We start from the raw sequence: 19,664 nt of genomic DNA on the forward strand, positions 1-19,664 counted from the left end.
GATGGTCTTAGGCGACCCCTGTGAAAGGGTCGTTTGACCGCCAAAGGGGTCGCGACCCACAGGTTGAGATCCGCTGCCCTAGAAGTTTGTTCCTCACAGCTCCACTGCTCACATGGGACCCATGCCGGTTCCAGCCACTCTGTAAGGCAGCTCGGCCCGCTAATGAGATTATCTGCCTGGGGACTCCCTCTTTGGGTCCTATTTACACTGCTAGCTGAGGCTGGGCCGTAGTTCATTCTCCTTATCTGCAAAACGTCAGCACCTTTTCTAGAAACAGCAACTGGTTTCTTTTTAAAACCAAACTTTGTTTTCAAAATAAAATTTCCTTTTCCCCTACAAGATGTATTTGGGGATTCTTTTCTTTTTAAAAAGTTTCGGGGGATCCATTTTGCAACTTATGGGGCATTTTTGCCCATACATTGGTCTCCTTCTAGTTCATTCTCTTGCTCTCTCCGTTAATCTTGATGACCTTCATTATGTATCTCTGGTTCCTGCAAGGAGGCTGCCCCAGGATTTGGCCTCAGGCTGCAGATTGGGAGTTGGGTCTTTGAAAAGAGCAAGGAGGGGGACCTGAGAAAGACCAGCCCAGATACAGGACTAACTCAGCTGCTTGGGTTTTGTTTTGTTTTGTTTTGTTTTGACAAAGAGACAAAGGGCAGCCCCCTTGACGTGCACGGGCTTCCCTTGTTGCTGTACTTGGAGATATGTTAGTGTCCTGCGTGCAGGTGGGCTTCTGGCCACATGTAGCTTCATTTTTCCATCAAGTGCAACCTCTGGGAAATAGTAAAGGACTGCAGTCTGCTTACCTGCCCCACTGTGCTCCAGTGGGCTGCATAGGTTTCCTGTCCTTAGTCTGTCTCCTGATCTTCTCAGCCCCCCTCTGCCCCAGGCAACAGCCCTAACTTAGAGAGCCCACTGGGTCCATGCACCCTTTGAAATTTGGGGCACAGTTTTGTGTTTGTGGATGAGAGCATTTTTGGAAGAGAGGATCCATAGTTTTACACCAGATTCTCAAAACGAGTCACGAATTAAAATACACTGCAGAACGACTTCCCACATGAGGTAACCTTGACTGAATTGTCAGGCCCAGTCACTGTGGAGTCTCTCTCATCTGCAGCTGCTGCCTCATCTCTGGAGAGGACCATCCTGCATTCCTCCCAAGGGGCAGTGAGGTCCCTCTGCACGAGGGTGGAGAACTGCTGACGTCAGGCAGGCTGCCCCCTGCCGCCCAGCAGTGCCCCGCTCCCGACAGCCCTGTCACTCACGCAGCCGGTGCCAAACACCATTAAGACTATACATCTGTGGCCAATGTAATGATATAGTTTAAGGCCTCATAAAATGACTTTGGCTCACTGTCTGTTCTGTATTAACCACACTACTGTTTCCCTCTCATAAGGGAAAGGGGGGTAGTCTTTATGAGGCAGCAGCTCTGGCTGTTTTAGTCATGCTCCGAGTCTTTTCTCAAAGAAAAAGGGTGCTGGTGCTCTTGTGCGCTTTCTTGATTGTGGTCACATGCCCTTCCTTCCGAGTGCAGCCGAAGGCAAGTGTCAGCTTGTACCACAGAAGGACAAGGAAGCCCGCAGTGGGTGAGGACTTGCCAGAAAACTCACCCAGGAGGAGAAAAGGCTGACCTTCAAGGCCCGACGTCTACATTTTTAGTTTATGCGTTAGGAGGGCAGTGTCTTTCTCACTGAGAAAACCGGGGCTCGGCGAGAGTCAGCAGCTTCCCCGGTCACAAAGCCAGCCTGCAGGAGGTGCAGCGTCTCTGGGTGTTTCTGATCTCGACACACACCCTTCGAGCCACTCAGCACAGGGAGTCACAAAGGAGTTACCCTGGCAGGACTTGAACCTGGGTATGCCTGGTTCTGAAGCCTGCACATTTCCAAATAAAGTTGGTGTTTTCGTAGGTCAAAAACACTTGAATATTGGTGATGGTATAGTTTAACGTGGAACAAGCATATAATGCACTTAGCGTTATGGCCTTCTGTCTAGTGCGGTGGTTGGCAAACTGCGGCTCGTGAGCCACATGCGGCTCTTTGGCCCCTTGAGTGTGGCTCTTCCACAAAATACCGACTTCTGCGCATGGGCCACGAAGTTTCAATCGCACTGTACATGCGCGCCTGCACGTGGTATTTTGTGGAAGAGCCACACTCAAGGGGCCAAAGAGCCGCATGTGGCTCACGAGCCGCAGTTTGCCGACCACCCGTCTAGTGGATAGTATGGCAGTGTCCACTCTCCAGTAACAGCCCTCCCTGTCGGGAAGTGCTTTGCACATGTGGCCTGAGTGACCCATTACCTCTTATTCTGGCCCAGGTGAGAGGTGAGGAAACAAGCTCTTCTGTAAGCCAGAATCCCAAGACAGGAGTCAGAGGACCCCTCAGTGCCCTGCCCGGCTAAGGGCATCGGCCTCAGCTGCTGGCGAGGCCAAGGGCTTCATGACCAGGGAGACTTGTGCACGTGTTGGTAGGAGGTAACGTTCCCGTGGGCACCCACACTATCTCTCATCCAACAAATGTGTGGGTGCCCACTCTGTGCCAAGCACTGCGCCAGGAGCTGAGGCTGGAAGCAGTGAGCAAAACAGAAGTTTCTACTCTCAGGGACTTGACATCCTAGTGAGGGGGAGACAGTAATGAGGGTGAACAGATATGTCATAAACTCTCAGGCAATGTCACGTGTTTGGAAAAAGCAACGTGGGGTAATGGGAGTAGGGGAGGCTGCTGTGGGGAGGATGATTGCCAGGCCTCTCAGGAAGTGACATTTGAACAGAGACCTGAAGGATGGGGGAGAAGGGGTGTAAGAGGCAGAGGTAATGGTGAGAGCAAAGCCCTGAGGTGAGACTATGCCTGAGACATTCCCAGAAGAATAAGGAGGCAGATGGCTGAGCCTGAACAAGGGGCAGAGTGGCAGGAAATGAGGTTGAGGAGGACAAGCGACCAGATTTGCCAGGCCATGTAGGCTGAACAAGGAAACTGGATTTTATTCTAAGTGAGGGACAACGCTGAACATCTAAAGGATCTCTCAGGTGGCCATGTGGTGACCAGACTCCAAGGGGGTAAGAGGGAGAGCAGGAAGACCCCCTGGAGTGGCTGAAATGGTCCAGGCAGGAGACAGTGGCAGGTTAGGCTCTGTGGGAGAAGTGGGAAGTGATCAGACTCATCCTCTATGTTGCTGGTAGGGCTGATAGGATTGGCTGATGAACTGGAAATGGAGAGAAAGGGAAGTCAAAGGCAATGCTTAGCGTTGGTGGGAAGCGTGTGCGGATCAGTGGTGGTACCACCTACGGAGTAGAATGCAGGGGCTGGGGGAGCAAGCAAGAGTTCCCTGCATGTACCTTCTCTAAGGTACCCATAAGACATCCAGGTGGGCATGTCACATGGCATTTAGATGAATCCAGGTTGAGGACAGAGGCCAAGATGGGAGACAGGATATGGAGAACCATACACATAGGAGGCCATTTAATGCCCTGGGATTGAATGAGGTTCCTAAGGCAGCGGTTCTCAGCCTGTGTGACGTGACCCCTTTGGGGGTTGAACGACCCTTTCACAGGGGTCACCTAAGACCATCGGAAAACACATATGTAATTACATATTGTTTTTGTGATTAATCACTATGCTTTAATTATGTTCAGTTTGTAACAATGAAAATACATCCTGCATATCAGATATTTACATTACGATTCATAACAGTAGCAAAATTACAGTTATGAAGTAGCAACGAAACTAATTTTATGGTTGAGGGTCACCACAACATGAGGAACTGTATTAAAGGGTCACGGCATTAGGAAGGTGGAGAACCACTGCCCTAAGGAGTGGCTGTGGATGGAGCCAGGAAGGAGGCAGAACCCAACATTGAGAAGTAGCGCAGGACAGAAGTCTGCGAAGGCGATGAGATGGAATGGTCCCAATGAGAGGGACAGGAAGAAATCCAGGAGAGAGGGGTGTCCGGGAAGCCAGTGGTGTCATTTTGATAAGAAAGGAATGATGGAGATCAATGCGTCAAATGATGCTGCCAAGTAGAGTAAAATGAGCCTGGGCGTTGGCCATGGGATTTGGGAAGCTGGAGCTCATTGCTAACCACGACAAGGGGGTCTCGGGGAGTGATAGTAAAAACACCTGACTTGAGGCGTATGGAGACCGAGTCTGGAGGGCTGAGTCCAGAGCTAGAGTGGAGGGGAAGGGGTGAGGCATTCTCCATATAAGGACACGTTTTCCCCTCTATATGGAGCCCCCCCCCCACCCCACCCCCCACCATCGTACTCCCCATGCTTCTTCGGCACGACCAGACCAGCGAAGGACTCCGGTCCTGGGGCCCAGACCTAGAAATGGAGTTCCATTTCATCAGCAACTGATTAAAATAGACTGAAAATACAAGCTGCTCTTAAACTTTTATTACTATTATTTTTATCCCCTGGGCCTCTGTGTGAGCACAGAGCTGGTTTTGATTAAGCCATGGTCCTTCCAGCCCACTCCTCGCTGCGGTTCTCACGGAGGTCTAGTGGCTTGTGGGGCATGCACATCCCCATGGGGTGGGGGTGAGGCTGCAGAGGGAGGAGGAGCTCCAAGTCAGGGGTGGGCCTGGTTTGAAAGGGAAAATGAGCCCTTTCTTCATGGCCAGATGGAAAGATAAGGTGCAGAGAACTTCTTAAACAAGGCTCAGAGCCCATGGCAGGGGAGTGCACTCACACGGTGTAAAGCCAGCGCCTGAGCTGAAGACAGATGCAGAGGCTGGAAACAGGCGATGGGAGCTGGTCAGGGAGGGCTTCCTGTAGGTGGAGAGTTCTAAAGCAGATTTGGAAGGCAGCAAGGAGATGTGACGAACAGGAGGGGTGATTAATATGAAACGATCGTCTTTCTGCTCTCCAGAGCACTCCGTATGCATTCTTCTTTGAGCCCCGTAAACCGGGGCCTGGGGAGTGCCATGCTTCGGTTCAGGTACTTCTAACGTGCAACCTCTGAGAACCACAGAGGTTGACAGATGTGTACTGAGGATTGTGCTGAAGAATGACCACTATGTCTGGGGAAAAACCAGTGTGAGAAAATGAATTCATCCTTTTCCTGGTGCTCTGTGCTCCTCCATCCATGTCCACATGGACCCTGGGGTGTGGGCCACCCAATGAGGAGACAGGACAGGCGCAGTGGCCGCTATAGATGGAGGGGACCCTGACTCACCGCGGGGGGCGTTTCTGCTCTTACAGAAGGTGGTAGAAGAACCAGGCAGTGAGGAGTGGAGGCGGGGGAGGGGCTGGGTGTCACGTGCTGCTGTGAAGGACTTGCTCCAGCTCCATTCCCTCAGCCCCACCCCCTGCCATGTGCCGCTTGACGCTCCACCTCATCTTTCCTGCAGTTTCACGTGCGCAGCTCTGGGCCAACTCCCTGGGACCTGTGTGCCTCGTTGCCTCCGGAGCCCGGACAATGCCTGTCCCAGGCCTCCACCCCTGGGCTACCCAGCTAGTAGGGCAGGGACAGGCATGAGCTTAGGAAGGAAGCCTGGCGGGTGTGGAGGGTTTATATGGGCAGATCCACATTCTGGAGCAGGAAAGACCTAAGTGCCATCTAGAAGGAATAGGGCGTGCAGATGGGAGCACCAAGAATCCCCTAGCTCTGTGCTCCCCACGCCCACCCTCACAGCCCTCAGGAGAGAGCGTGAGTTAGCAGCCAGGACTGCCCACCGGGAGGCCTGGACAGCAAGATGGGCCTTCCTCCCCAGCCAAGCCACAGGAATGTGGCTGCTGCCTCAGCTGGAAAGTACCCCCCTTCCCCCCACCCCCTCCCCCTTTCTCCCTCGCCGTTTCCTCTCTTCAGGAGCAGGAAAAGGATGGACAGGAAGGGGCTCTGAGGGGAGGCTCCCTCTCAGCACGGGCCCTGAAGAGCGTTCCTAGTGGGGAAAACGCTGCGGCATAGTGATAGCCATTGGGCCAGCTGCTGCTTATCTGAGTCCCTGGTTGGTTTCCCCTAGACTTCCTAAGGTCCAGTCTCCTCAGGGCCCAGTGAGGGCCTTTTATGCCCAGCCCAGCACGATGTCCTGCTGCCCTGACCAGGGTTCCCCTGGCATCACCCACACTGTGCACCCCTGGGAGAGGGGGCATGCGGAGAGGCCTGAGGATTCGTGCACGCACCATGCAGCATTTCCGCTCTGCCCGGAAGGCCGCTGCCACCACCCACCGGGTCCTCCGTGGCTCAAGGCTCAGGCCAGAGCGGGTGAGGCATGCCGGCCGCCTGCTCGGAGGTCTTGGTCTGGTTTGGAAGTTTGACTGTCAGTGTCCATCTGTGGAAGGAAGCCAAGAGATCAGAGGCTGTAAGGCCTCTCCAGACTGAGCCCCAGGGCAGGACCCGTTCCCTCCTTCCTCTGTACAGGAATCCTCTCCACATAGAGCAGGATTCTGGAAGCCAGAATGTTTACCCTGAGAGTCAAGACCAGTGGAGGGAAAGGATGGGAGAGGTGAGCCGAGGGCGCCGAATCCCCCTGCTCGCGTGATGCGGTGTCTGGCAGCAGGTGCCCGCTGTGGAGGGGAAGCGTTCACCAGCTCCCAGGACAGCCTGTCCATCCACCCTGCCAGGCGGCTGCGCTCTCCACCTGATTTATAAGGCTGCGGGCAGCAGGCACCGACACTCCTTCTTTGGTGCTCTTGTGGAAGAAGGCCCAGGCGCAGGCGCCCTGCTGGGCAGGCACCGAGGCCCTGGGAGCTGAACCGGGAAGCGGAGGGGGCTGTCCTTTGGTTGGGGTGGGATTTTTATTGAGGTGCCTCCTCTGTTCATTTCCTTGGGCAGCTGCCGACTAACATTTGTTGCCACCTGTCTGTTCCAGATGCCCCCGCCAGTGAGAGCGCCAAGGCCCCTGAGATGAAAGCCCGGAGACCCAGGAGCTCTCTTCCTCCTGTGCTGGGAACAGAGAGTGAGTACCTGTTCAGCTCTTCCCGGCGTCCCCAGGCCTGAGGGCCAGCCCAGGCCCTGCCTGCCCCCGACGGCCCTGGGGTTCCTGGAGACGCAGCCCGGGGCCTCTTCCCAGGCCTCCCATCTCTCCCGACCTCCCACAGCCCGCGTGGAGGTGCCCATCCACCCTCCACCTCACTCAGGTCCTTCCTCCTTCTCCCGAGACTCCTGGGAGCGCTTCTCCTCACCTCTCCCAGGTGGGTCTTTCCTGCTGGCGGGTAGACCTTTCTAACCGGTGGCTCTGGCCTTACCACTCCTGGTTGGAGTGCCCAGCTGCCCGGCACACCTGCCACCCATGCACACGCACATTCTGGCGTTGGCCTCAGCCTGCTTTGCAAGCGCTGCCCTCAGCTCCTTGACGCCTATTTTATACTCAAGCCAAACTGAGCTCCTCAGGGTGCCCTGGACATCTCTGCATTTTTTCCTTTACACCTTCATTCTGCACCTCTCTCATGGGACAGGCTCCCACGGAAAAGCCACCTCATCCCTGATGGAGTCCATCCTTGCTCCAACTGAACGTCACTCTCCCCTCCTATGAGCTCCCGCAGCCCTCAGCACCTCCTTTCTGCACGGACCCGTCTTCTTCCCAGGGCCCCGGTGATGTGTCTGGTCTCCTCCCTCCTCCACTGGACGTTCCCCGAGGGCCACAGTCAGGCCTGCTCAGGTGGCCCTTCCGGGATGACTCTGCTGCGCCTGCTCACAGAAGGCCCCTCCGAGTCTGAGAATCAGGCTGTAGCTGTGCTACCCGTGGCCGAGGGGAGGAGGGTCCCCTGGACCGCGTAGGGCTCTCCCCGCTCTGTGGGTCTCGGCCTCCCACGGCCCACTTACCTAGAGGCAGAAAGCGCAGGGTCCACGGTGCTTTCACAGGCCCAACACTGTCCTAACCTCATAAAATAAGAAGAAAAAATACACTTTGGGTCAAAGAAAATGTTTTCATTCAGAATATTAATGTGTTCATCTTTTTACCAGTGCAGTTGGAAATATAATTCATATGTTGGTCTATTGATTTATTTTATTTTATTTTTTTCCTTCGTGGAGGAAGGGGCCAGTGAAGGCAAAAGTGCCTAGTTCACAAAGCCACAATACGGCAGCCCTGGCTTCCCCTCCTGATGAGTTACTGGGGTAATTTTGTTAGAACTATGCTCCGCATCCTCCAGTTGAAACGGAGGGTGTGGAATTGCTTGAACATCCCTAACACACACTTTCTACATTTAAAAAACAAACAAGATAAGCTCTTACATACCCACACCAACAGAGGAAGGTGATTGAGCTTTATTAATTCAAGGCTGTTTCCCTATTTCCATTACAACACAGTGTTCTGTGACTTAGTTTTACTCTTTTCTTTTCAAAGCAGCGCATGTCCCCTCCGGATGATGAGCTTGCGTCCCTTACACATACTCCAGCCAGGCCATGGGCAGGGGGCGGGGGGAGGTTGGGGGGCCTGCCCAGCCTTCAGTGTGGTGGGTCTGCCAGTTGGAATTATAATTTCTTATGAGAATTTAACCACAGTGGGGAGCCTCAGATTACCAAGCGTGGACCTTTAATAAGTTGTTGGAAGTGCGTAAACAATTCTAAGAAAAACCTAGTAAAAATGGGTTAATGGTGTTATCTTGCAAAAGGATTTCTTATGCCTGTGCTCCGTTAGTTATGGGAAATGTGAGCAGAAGAGAGGCCGGATCTTAGAAGCGCACCAAGTACCTGTGAGCCAGTCTGGCAGGTCACTCGCCAGCCCTGGGGCACAGCAGGAGTGCAGGAGTTTGAGCCGGGAGGTCAGCAGCCTCCTGTCCTCAGCTCTGGTCCGTCCATTCCAGCGAGGCCCTGAGGGAGGTGAGGTGGGGTCACGGGAGAGCTGGAAGGAGAAAAACAAGCTGGAGACGGAGAGCAGGCCGGCCTGGCTCCTCGCCCTGGAAGGGAGGGCTGTGGAGAACCCCGTCAAGTTGTCATCGTCCAGCTCTAGGGCAGGGGCTCACCCTGGCTGCGTGTGCGGGTCACCTGGGGAGCCTTCAAACACACCACTGCCCGGCTGCACCCCAGACTAATTAAGTCAGGAGCTCTGGGTGCGGCCCAGCCCTCAGCACTTGTTTAAGCCACTCCAGGTGGGCAGGTCAGGCTGGAAGCCAGCCGTCCCAGGAAAGCCGGGCCTACACTGTTGGCCTTGAGAAGCCGAAGGGCTCTCCTCTGCAGCCTCCCTTAAGTTCAGCGGTTCTCAACCTGTGGGTCGCGACCCCTTTGGCGGTCGAACGACCCTTTCACAGGGGTCGCCTAAGACCATCCTGCATATCAGATATTTACATTACGATTCATAACAGTAGCAACAAAAATAATTTTATGGTTGGGTCACAACATGAGGAACTGTATTTAACAGGCCAGAAGGTTGAGAACCACTGGTTAAGTTGGACACCTCTGGGCCCCTCATGCCCACCCGCCCAGTCTCCACGCTGTAGGGAGGGAGCACGATGCTCAGCTCTGCAGTGTGGAGGCTGGAAGCCTGGGCTCCTGCCCTGCGGTGGGAGCAGGAGAGGGGCTCAGTCCCCAGTGCTGCTAGGGGAGGGCGGGACTGGCAGGAAGGGCTGCATCTCTAGAACATGCACACATCCACCAGGGATCTGCTCTGCAGACACTGCTCGTCTGCTAAGGGGAATTTCCTCTGCGTCGAGAGCCTTCTTGTTAGAATTGTAGACATGTGGCTTCATGTATACCACTGGTCACTTGGAATTCCTCTGCTGGCCCGTCCCCTCCCCCAACCTCCATTACCCCAGCCTGTTGCTCCTGGAGGTGCCTGAGGAGGCAGCTGCCCAGGGATAGGAAATGAAGAGGGTGTCTTTTAGGTCTGCACCGCAGTTCTTTTCTCTCGGGGGGGTGGGGGGGGGGACAATTTGCATTGTTTATTAATTGCCTAAGTTAAGTATACATGCATTCTTGTTTAGACCTTTTAAACAGTATCCAAACATACCGAGTACTATGTGAAAGGCCTCTTTCATCTACCCCCAATTCCACTTACCTCAAATATATCGCAATTACTGTATTCTGTTAATTTTCATTTACATATGCAACTATATCACACGATCTGTGTGCCTCTGCAACTTGCTTTTTTTTCTCTCAGAGCACTGCCATTCCCAGGCCCAGATATCTGATTCCATGAGAAAGCCCAGAGGCTCGAGTCCCTGAGTGGCCTGGCTGTGTTGTGTTCATTTTTGTCAAAGGCTGGGAAGTACCTAATGTAACCAGGAAATCCATCTTTCCTGCCAGTGACCGAGGGAAGGCTGAGTGGCTTTCTTGTCAAACAGATTGTGGCCAGATCCCTTCTGCAGCCCTCCCCTCCGCAGCCCCGCATTCAGTCCTGTAAGTGAGCTATCAGGTGTGAGTGGACAGCACTTATCCAAGCGGGGGCCCGAGAGCCTGGGGGAGCCCCACCGTTGCTGAGCTGGCCGGGCCCCACCCAGGGGCGGGCAAGAGGAAACTGACAAGTACAAGTTAACCTGCCAGACACCCAGTCGCAGGTACAGGAAGGAGTGAGGAGGGGTCCTGTGTGAAGATTTCAGGTAGGGGAGACTCTGGGCCAGGCTATGAGGGAGGAGAAGAATGTGGTTTGGTTGAAGAGGAATGATAACATTATTGGAGGGAGAGACTGCACCGATGCCATGATGAATATTGTGAGGACTCCTGACTTGGAGGATCGTTTGCTCGTCATAGAAAATAAGCATTTATTGAGCACCCGTGCCACAGGCATCTTCTTGGGTGCTCAATCTATGCCACTTCAGGCAAGTCTCACCCTACTGAGCTGTTTCCGTTTTACAGATGAGCCAAGCTGAGCCTTAGACAACTAACTTTTCCCGCCCAGGGTCTCACGGCAGTGAGATGTGAAAGTGTGAGGTCAGCTGTGCTCTACTCTCCTGCCACAGCAGTCACCTGCGCCTTGGCATAGTCTCAGAGCCACACTTTATGTTGTCCGCACAGGCTGGGCAGCACTTCTGTCTGCGCTTGGGGTGCAGAGGTCTGACTGTCATTGGAGCAGGCGGGGGAGTGGGGGTGGTGGGCAGGAATGGCATGCTTCCCTGGATCTTGAGACCTGTCAGGGTGTTTGCTGCATGCCTCTCAATGGGAATTTTTAAATGACTTTATTTGATATAATTCAAATTTGCAGAAAAGTTGCAAGAATAGTACAAGAAACATTTATATAATGTTATTCACCAATTATTTACTTAAATTCACCAATTATTTACATTTTGTTGTATTGTTTTATTCTGTATGTATATATTCATATATATTTGTCATTCATATATTCATACAGCTATATATTTACAATATATCTTATATAGATGATATGCATACATATTTTCCATTCATCATATAGATACACACACCATTAATGAATGAATTAGAGACATTATGCCCTTAACCTCTAAACATCTCATTGTATATCTCCTAGGACAGTGATGGCGAACCTTTTTAGCTTGGCATGTCAGCATTTTGAAAAACCCTAACTTAACTCTGGTGCCATGTCACATATAGAAATTTTTTGATATTTGCAACCATAATAAAACAAAGATTTATATTTTTGATATTTATTTTATATATTTAAATGCCATTTAACAAAGAAAAATCAACCAAAAAAATGAGTTCGTGTGTCGGTTCGCCATCACTATCCTAGGAACACAACCACATGCAGTTATTAAAATCAGGAAATTTAACATTGACCCAATGCTGCCATCTAGTCCACGTCTACATTCAATTTTTGTCCATGGTCCCAATGTCTTTTACGACTGGTTTTCCCCTCCTGATGGGCATTTAATGGCAGCGCTCGGGGAGCTTCATTGACTCAGAGTCCTCCAGCCCATAGCTGAGCACCTCCCCTGAGCTGAGCCGGTCTGTGTGGGTGGCAGCCTGCTCAGGCACAGGGTGTGGCCAGATAGCCACCGGGATAGAGGGCAGGGGACAAAAGTCTTGGTTTTATCACTAATTGAACCTGAGGCCTTGGTGAAAGCCCTTTGCCCCTCTGGACTTTGGCCTCCTCGCATGTCAAGTGGGGACTGTCTCCAACTGGTCCCAGGCTTTCCAGCTCCAACAGCAGGCCCTTCAGTGGAGTGTGTTTCTAAGTGACACAGTTCAGGTGGGGTCAGCCGACTCCCCTTGGTGCCATAATGTGTGGCGGCTGAAGCCAGCGTGGGTTGTGTTACACAGCAGCAGACATGCCCTGGCAGGAAGGAGGCCGTAAGCATAAGGCCCAGGTCTAGGGTGTTTGAGCTGGAAGGAGTCTGAATGGAGTTTTGTGTGAAGAAGACATCAGTGGGGCTTAAGGAAATGGTTTTAGGAAATACAGCTGAGGCCATGCCAGTGCAGGAACAGACTTGGGATGAGGCCTATCGGTCTGTAGAGTTGCTGGTCTTTGAGAAAATAGATCGATGGGCTTCTATAGGGCACGTTTTCAACATGAGGTCAGTGCCTGGCCTGAGGCAGGGATAGAATGAGTATTTGTTTTTTCAAATCGGTTCATGAGTTTCCATGCTTTAAGGGTCCCTGCCTCCACCATGTCTCTGGGATTTGGGGAGAGGCAGGTTGAACGCCCCTTTGTGCTCCAGGCCTGGCCTTGGCTGAGCTGCCCTCTGGCACCGGTCACTCTGGCTTCAGTCCCCACGTTGAACACCCCCCCCACCCCCACCCCAGATTATGATGCTTGTAGATCTCTTTGCTTTGACCTCCCATATGTGTCTGTCTTGGAAACCAAACATCATGTCAACTTAAAAATGTCTTTGGATATCAGAAGCAGTGTCCAGTTTTCCTAAAAGGTTTCCCCAGAAACCTTCTTTTAAATATTCTCTCCAGGTCATGGGGAATGTCAAATCCTGATAGGACCCAAAGGGCTAAAAGGAGATACTGGAGAGGCTGAGACTTGGAGACTCGCCTGACAGTGAAAGATGTGGGGCCTGGGAGAGAAGCTGGATATTTCCATGAATGTCTTTGAAAGCTGGTACCAACTCCCAGTCATTCCCAATCAGAGTATTGGTCTATGAGAAGCGATGGTGCCCTCACCCTCCACCCTTGAGCTGCTGCCTCAGCTCCTCCCGGCTCTCCCACGATCTCCTACAAGCCAGTTAAATGGCAGGAGGGCCTCGAGGACGCCCGTCTGGCCACCCTGGCCCTGTGTCTCAGCCCTGCCGGCTGCCTCTTTCACAACCATCCTGGCGTTTTGTGTCCTGGGGCTTGGGGGTGGGTGTTTGCAGTAACAAGAGGAGCAGTGTTCCTGTGGAATCTTCTCATGTGGCAGCCTTTGCTGTGAGGGGATGAGTCCAGGAAATTTGCCCAGAGATGTTAATTCTGGGAAAATCACCAGTATTTCTGCACAAATCTGGAAGGAGCTGGAAGGAGCCTGGTGTGTGCAGGGGCGGGGGTGGGGGTTGTCCCTTTACCCTGAGCCCTGAGCCTGCTCCAGTGCAAGGCAGTGGGATTCAGCCTTCCACCCCCAGGCCTCCCTGCTACCCTCCTGCTCTGACACAGCCTGTGGTGTGGGTGCTCCCTCCACCCTTTACCCAGGCCAAGTCCCCTTCAGGAGCCTTTGGCAAAAAGTTAATGCTGGTTTTGGGAATTGTGAAGATTTTTATGTCTATTTTTAGTTAACTACCTAAAAAGGGCAATGTCCCCAGGGAGGCAGAGACCCAGGGACCTATTGGTACCCAAGGCTGTTCCAGCTTCATCCTCGATTCTCCTTTGCTTTTCATTATCTCAGAGCCTTTTGACTCCGTGAGACCCGCCTCTGAGCTCTGTAAATATCTCCCCAATGCTTGCTCTGGTCTTTCCGCCCTTGAGTCACTGGAGAGATGTACTCAGATGCCTTCGGATGGAGCAGTCTAGAAATTTCTGTGGCATGCTGATCTCCTCCCTGCCAGGGCAGAAGGTTCATGAGGCCAGGACTAGGTTAGGACTTGGGCAGGCTGGGGCAGAAGCAAAAGGTGGATTATGCAGACACTGGAGGCTGCTTCCCCACCCCTGCCCCCAGTTTCCCTGGAGGCAACCAAATTCAAAGCTTTGATTCGTGATGTTTTCATGGGGCTGCCTCCCTTCTTCCAGCCTCCCTCTCCCGTCTAGTGTGAAGGCTCAGCACCTGGCAGATTTCATCTAGCTGGTCAGACAGGAGGCTTCTCCTTTTCATGGGAAGTTGCACCAGGATTCAAGCCCCAGGACCCATGTCTCAGCATCAGAGCCCAGGCATGTTTGTTGGAATTCCCAGGTTAACAGAGACCCTCAAGGGTTCACTCATGCCTTTCATAGCTATTTCTCAAGCATGTGGCAGGTACCGTGCTAGGCACTGGGGATACAGAAGGTGAGCACGATGGGTCCTCTTCCTGTCTCCAGGTAACTTGCTGTCGTATACGCATGTTGAGGCAAGTTTCTGCAATTGCATTGCCTTGTGATGGGTGCAGAGATAGCACCTCCTCAGAGGAGCATGGAACCCAGCCTGGTACTAGTGAGCCATGAGCTGAGACCTGCCTGAGGAAGGTGCAACAGTCAGCAAAGAGCTGACAGCAAAAGCCTGATATTGCAGAAACTGAAAGGCATTCAGTGTAGAGAACAGTGCCCACCCCCGAGCCCCTGATGGTGGTTCAGGGACCAACCAGCAAGGGCAGGAATCTGTGCTTTTAGCCGTTTCCCAGGTGATGATGAGGCACGCTAAATTCTGAGAACCACCGATTTGAGCATTGAAGGCAAGGGTGAGGGTGTTCCCCAAGAGGGAGCAGTAAGAAAGCAGGCTGGAGATGAAAGCCAGGAGCAGATCCCCAAGGCCCTTGGAAGATGAGTTGGACTTGATCCTGAGTGACAGTGGGCAGTCACAGGAGAGGTTGAGACAGATCTGTATTCGAGAAAGACAACTTTGGACACAAAATGATGGATATGTTAGGGCTGGGCCTAGGGGTGGTATAGTTAGGACTAGAATGGTGACGGGGGGATGTGGAAGGTGGCAGTCCGAGGAGCTTTTTAGTTGATGGACTTGGCATATATTAGTGACTGGATATGGGCAGGGAGGGGGCCTTGGGAGAAGGGGACACGCAGTGGTGTGGGAGAAGATCCTGGTTTGGGTTTGGGTTGTATTTCTACTCAGCTACATGTGCTTTTATGAACTCAGCAAGTCATCTGGCTTTTGTGCAAATCCATCTCCGTTTTTGTGAAATGGAAATAGTGTGAGGTGCCCTGCCTGTGTTTGATTGGGGTAAGAGCCAAATGAGATAAAGGATGATGTGCCCATGGGTTAAAACAGCTAACTGAATCCAGCTCTCTACAGAAAACCAGTTTGGAATAAGGTGACTCGGCTCTCCAACCCATAAATCAGATTCTTCTAAGCCCAGAAACAATTAATGGACTGCAGCAGATGGTCATATAAAATATGTATAGAATAGGATATAGAACACTGCTGACATTTAAAGTTGTCTTTACTAATAGGAACCAAAGCAGTTTCAAATGCTAACCAATTCAAACAGCAGAAGCTCCAAATTTAAAGAACAAATATAAAACTTTGGCCTTCAGTTTCACTTGTCTGTAACACAGACAGACGGATATTAGCTCAGACTCTCCTTCTGGCACATAGGTTTTCCCAGGGTGGCCAGGAAGAATATAGGGTGGGACTTTGGCATCATCTGGTTTCATACTGTGCTGCTGCCCCTTCCTTATCAGCTCCTGGCCCACCACTTCAGGGGCTGTCAGCCTCCTTCCGGCCCCAAGAGCCCCAACCACAGATGCATTCATTCGTCCTAATAAAGCACCACAGACTAGAAGTCCAAGATCAAAGTGTCAGCAGGTTTGGTTTCTCCCAAGGCTTCTCTTTGTGGCTTATAGATGGCTGCCTTCTCGCTGTGACCTCACATGGCTTTTCCTCTGTGTTCCAATTTCTTAGGACCCACCCTACCAACCTCAATTTAACCTAATTACCTCTTTAAAGGCCCTATCTTATAGTCCCCTTCTGAGGTATGGGCGTTAGGGCTTCAACATACGAATTGGGGGGGACACAACTAAGCCCACAGCAGGCCTCCACAAAGTTCCTCTGATCGAATGGCTTTCCCTCTCCACAGGAGGTCAGAGCCTGGCTGTGGTCCAAGCCTTTCTTCTTCCCTTGACAGCCTCTCCCTTCCAGTTATGCCCTCTCCCTTCCCAACAGCCTGGGATGAAGAGGGGCGGGGGCTTCCTAGCTCAGCCAGTCATGGGTATTTCGTGTCCCATCCAGTATCCACTCGCGGGGGATTTGGCTTTCTCATGTTCTTCCTGGCTAGCATCTTTGAGCTCTCCCTTTCCTAGCCTTCAGACTCTTCTCTCTCACCTTGGAAGAAACCTTAGCTTGACATTCCTCTTCTGTCACCCCATTTCTCTCTGTCGCTTTCACCTCTGAAATTCTGCATAGATTAGTTGACTCCCCCCCTGTTTCCTTAGAATCTTCTCTGGAGTGACTTCTGACACCCCTGTCCCACTGCACCTGCCCTCCCCCACACCACCCATCGCTTGGTGCTGGTCATACCTAAAGCTAACTTCCCAGTGTCCCTTGTCTTCTGCCCTTGGCTACAGTGGCTGTCCTTCTGCCTCTCGGAATCCTTCCACAGCCCCTCTCCTTCATCCCAGCTCCTCACGTGGGCATCGCCTGGGATCAGACCCTGGCCCCTGCTCACCTTCACTGCATTCTTTTCCCCAAAGAACTAACCCATATCAGTTTCCATGATATTCCATCTTTGATCCTAAAATCTTTCACTTCCAATCTCCACCAACCTTTCTCTGATCTCTGAATTCTGATCCTGGGCTTTTGCCTACATACAGATTAAATTCTTTCATCCACCATTTTCACTCTCACCAAGTCAAACCACGTCTTTCACTCCCAAATTCCATAATCTATCAATATAATTTTCCCCATTTATCCAAGCAAGAATTCTCTAATGAGTATTTGTACCTCCCTCTTGTTTTAGCCCCTACTTTATTTAACTTTTCCTCCGTCTCTTATTTATATCTTCTCCTTCTCTCCAAAGAAAAGAAGCTGCCTTTACCCAAGCTGGTCCTGTGTGACCAATTCCTTCCAAGAGTATGGCAGTAGCTTCCTAATTGGGTGTCCTTGTACCCAGGGATTGTAGAGACCGCCAGATGTCCTCTAGCCCAGTCAGACTGAGGACAAAGACCCAACTCTCAGACTTGGCATCCTACACCAGCACTGTCCAATGCAACCTTCTGTGACGATGCCGTGTTCTATGTCTGCACAACATGATAGCCACTAACCACGTGTGGCTATTGAGCACTTGGAATGTGACTAGTGTGACTGAGGAAATGAATTTTTAATTTTCTGGGATTTAAATTGTCATACTATCTTCACACCACTGCTCTCTAATCCCAGCTTTGTGCTCTGGCCAACCTCCACCAAACATCACCCCGGTTCTCAGCTCATAGCCACTCCCTGTCCCTGAGCAATGGGACGGTGCTGCTCCCTTCTCTAGTCCAGATCTTCTCTAGTCCGCAGGCCCATCCTGTGCCCCAGCCTTTAACCCTTCCTAACCATCTCCTTATCCCACAGTGTATACTCTTTCCCCCTCATGTGAACAGCCATGTCATGTGGCTGGATAAATTTATTTTTTAAACTTTCTGTTCAACTTCTATTTTGAAATAATTTCAGATTTATAGGAAAGTTGCAAAAATAGTATAAATAAATCTTGTATACCCTTCACTCATATTCTCCAAATATCAACATTTTACCATGTTTGCTTTATATTTTGTCTCTCCCTCTCTTTTTCCATCTCTCTTTCCCACTACACACACACACTTTATGAGCAGTTTGAAAGTAAGTTGCACATATGTTATCCTCTGCACCTAAATTCTCTTGTGTATATTTCCTAAGAACAGTCTCTTATAAAAGAACAGTTGGGAGATCAAAACACAAAATTAGCGTTGATACAATACTATCTATCATCTAATTTATTGGACTTGGTAAAAACTTTCCAGCTGTCCTATCAATGTCCTTTATGGCAAAAGAAGAAGGCCACGTGCCTTGACATTTAAGCTCTTGAAGACAAGTCCTGATTTCTACATTTGGTTGGTTTTCTCCTCAGTACCCGGGCTAGTAGTCTGTACTGATTGGCATGTGCCCTGTACATAGTAGGCCCTCAGTAAGTCTTTATGAGTTGAATGGACAGATCAAAGATGGTGACAAACTAGGGTAAACTTGATGGAGGCAGGCCTCTTCCTGGGCTCAGCCACGTAACTGGAAGCCATCAGCTCCGTGCTCTCAGTGTGCTTCTGTCAGGGACCAACTGCCTACAGAATGCTCTGGGGTTCCCAGGTGGGTAGCAGCACTCCTCCCATTTTACTGATGCACAACTGACAGCCCACAGAGTTATCTGACTTACCTGTGGCCACAGAACAACACTGTGCCCAAGCCAGGGCATAGCACTGCTTCTCTGTAACATGCAGAGGCAAAACCCTGCTCATTCATCCAATAAATAGTTATCGAGTGCAGCTGTGTGTCGGCACATTGGGTTCACAGCTTATACTTTAGGGGGAGGCAAAGGGCAAGCAATAAATAAATAAGTAAATAGTTTGTACATGGTGATAAGTGCCCTGAGGGAGATAAAGTGGGGTACACATGATAAAGAGTGCTAGGGGTGTAGGGTTGATATTTGATATAAAGTGGTTAGGGAAGATCTCATTGGTTAAATGACTTTCCTCCATTTTTTTGTGTCAAGGTATAATTTACATACATTAAAACTTACCCATTCTAGTGCACAGTGCTGTGAATCTTGACAAATGCATACAGTCCTGTAACTACCACCGCAATATAATACGGTTCTATCACCTCGAAACATGCCCCTGTGCCTCGCCCTGGACAGGTGGCTCAGTCAGTTGGAACATCATCCTGTCACGAAAAAGGTTGCAGGGTTGATTCCCAGTCAGGGCACTTACCTAGGTTGTGGGTTTGATTCCTCTCTCCCTTCCTCTCTTTCTAAAAATCAATAATGAAAAAAAAAATGCATATCCTCGGGTGAGGATTAAAATAAACAAAAACATGTCCCTGTGCCTCTTAGTGGCCAACCCCTCTACCACCCACCTCTGGCAAGCACCAATCTATTCTCTGTCCCTTTCGAACATGTAATGGAAATAGAATTATACAGTACGTAGCCCTTGATTCTGGCTTCTCTTAGCCGAAGATATAAATCACCGATGAGATTCATCCATGCTGTATATCTGTAGTTTGTTTATTTTTATTGATGAGTAGTATTTTATGGTATAAAGGTACCACAGTTCATCCATTCTTCAGTTGAGGATATTTGGATAACTTCTAGTTTTGAACAATTATAAATAAAGCCACTATAAACATTCACATTCAGGTATTTGTTTGCCTGTTAGATATTCATTTTGCTTGGATAAATCGGTTAGATGGCTTTTGAGCGGAGACCTGAAAGAAATGAGAAAACAAGTCATGAAGATAGCTGAAGATATTTTTGCCTATTTACCACATTGTTATTTAGCCAAATGAATAGGTTTGTGCTGCAAAACTGGTCTGTTTGGGTCATTTTTAAAATGTGAGTTGTTTGGCAGTGGGAATGGAGGAGACCATTGGTTAGTTCATTCATTTGTTCGTTCATTCATTGATCCATTCAACAAAGATGTAAAAAATGAAAGCCACTAGTCCACAGTCTGTGACCCAAAGGAAGCCTGAGACCCTTGGATCCACACCAAAGGCTAATTTTAGTTGGTTTATCTGACATAATTTCCTTTCTG

At 50.7% G+C, this 19,664-nt stretch overlaps 1 protein-coding gene across 2 annotated transcripts in view; it reads left to right on the forward strand.

Annotated features, from left to right (window-relative positions):
- The window catches only part of MYLK (myosin light chain kinase), a 178,218-nt gene that overhangs the window by 109,863 nt on the left and 48,691 nt on the right, over positions 1-19,664 (forward strand). For both annotated transcript variants that reach the window (XM_059687642.1, XM_059687643.1), the window contains one exon: positions 6,805-6,891. In XM_059687642.1, the coding sequence (XP_059543625.1) occupies positions 6,805-6,891 (87 nt within the window). The remainder of the gene's footprint in view (positions 1-6,804; positions 6,892-19,664) is intronic.

Source organism: Myotis daubentonii, chromosome 3, assembly GCF_963259705.1.
Source record: "Myotis daubentonii chromosome 3, mMyoDau2.1, whole genome shotgun sequence".
NCBI lineage: Eukaryota > Metazoa > Chordata > Mammalia > Chiroptera > Vespertilionidae > Myotis > Myotis daubentonii.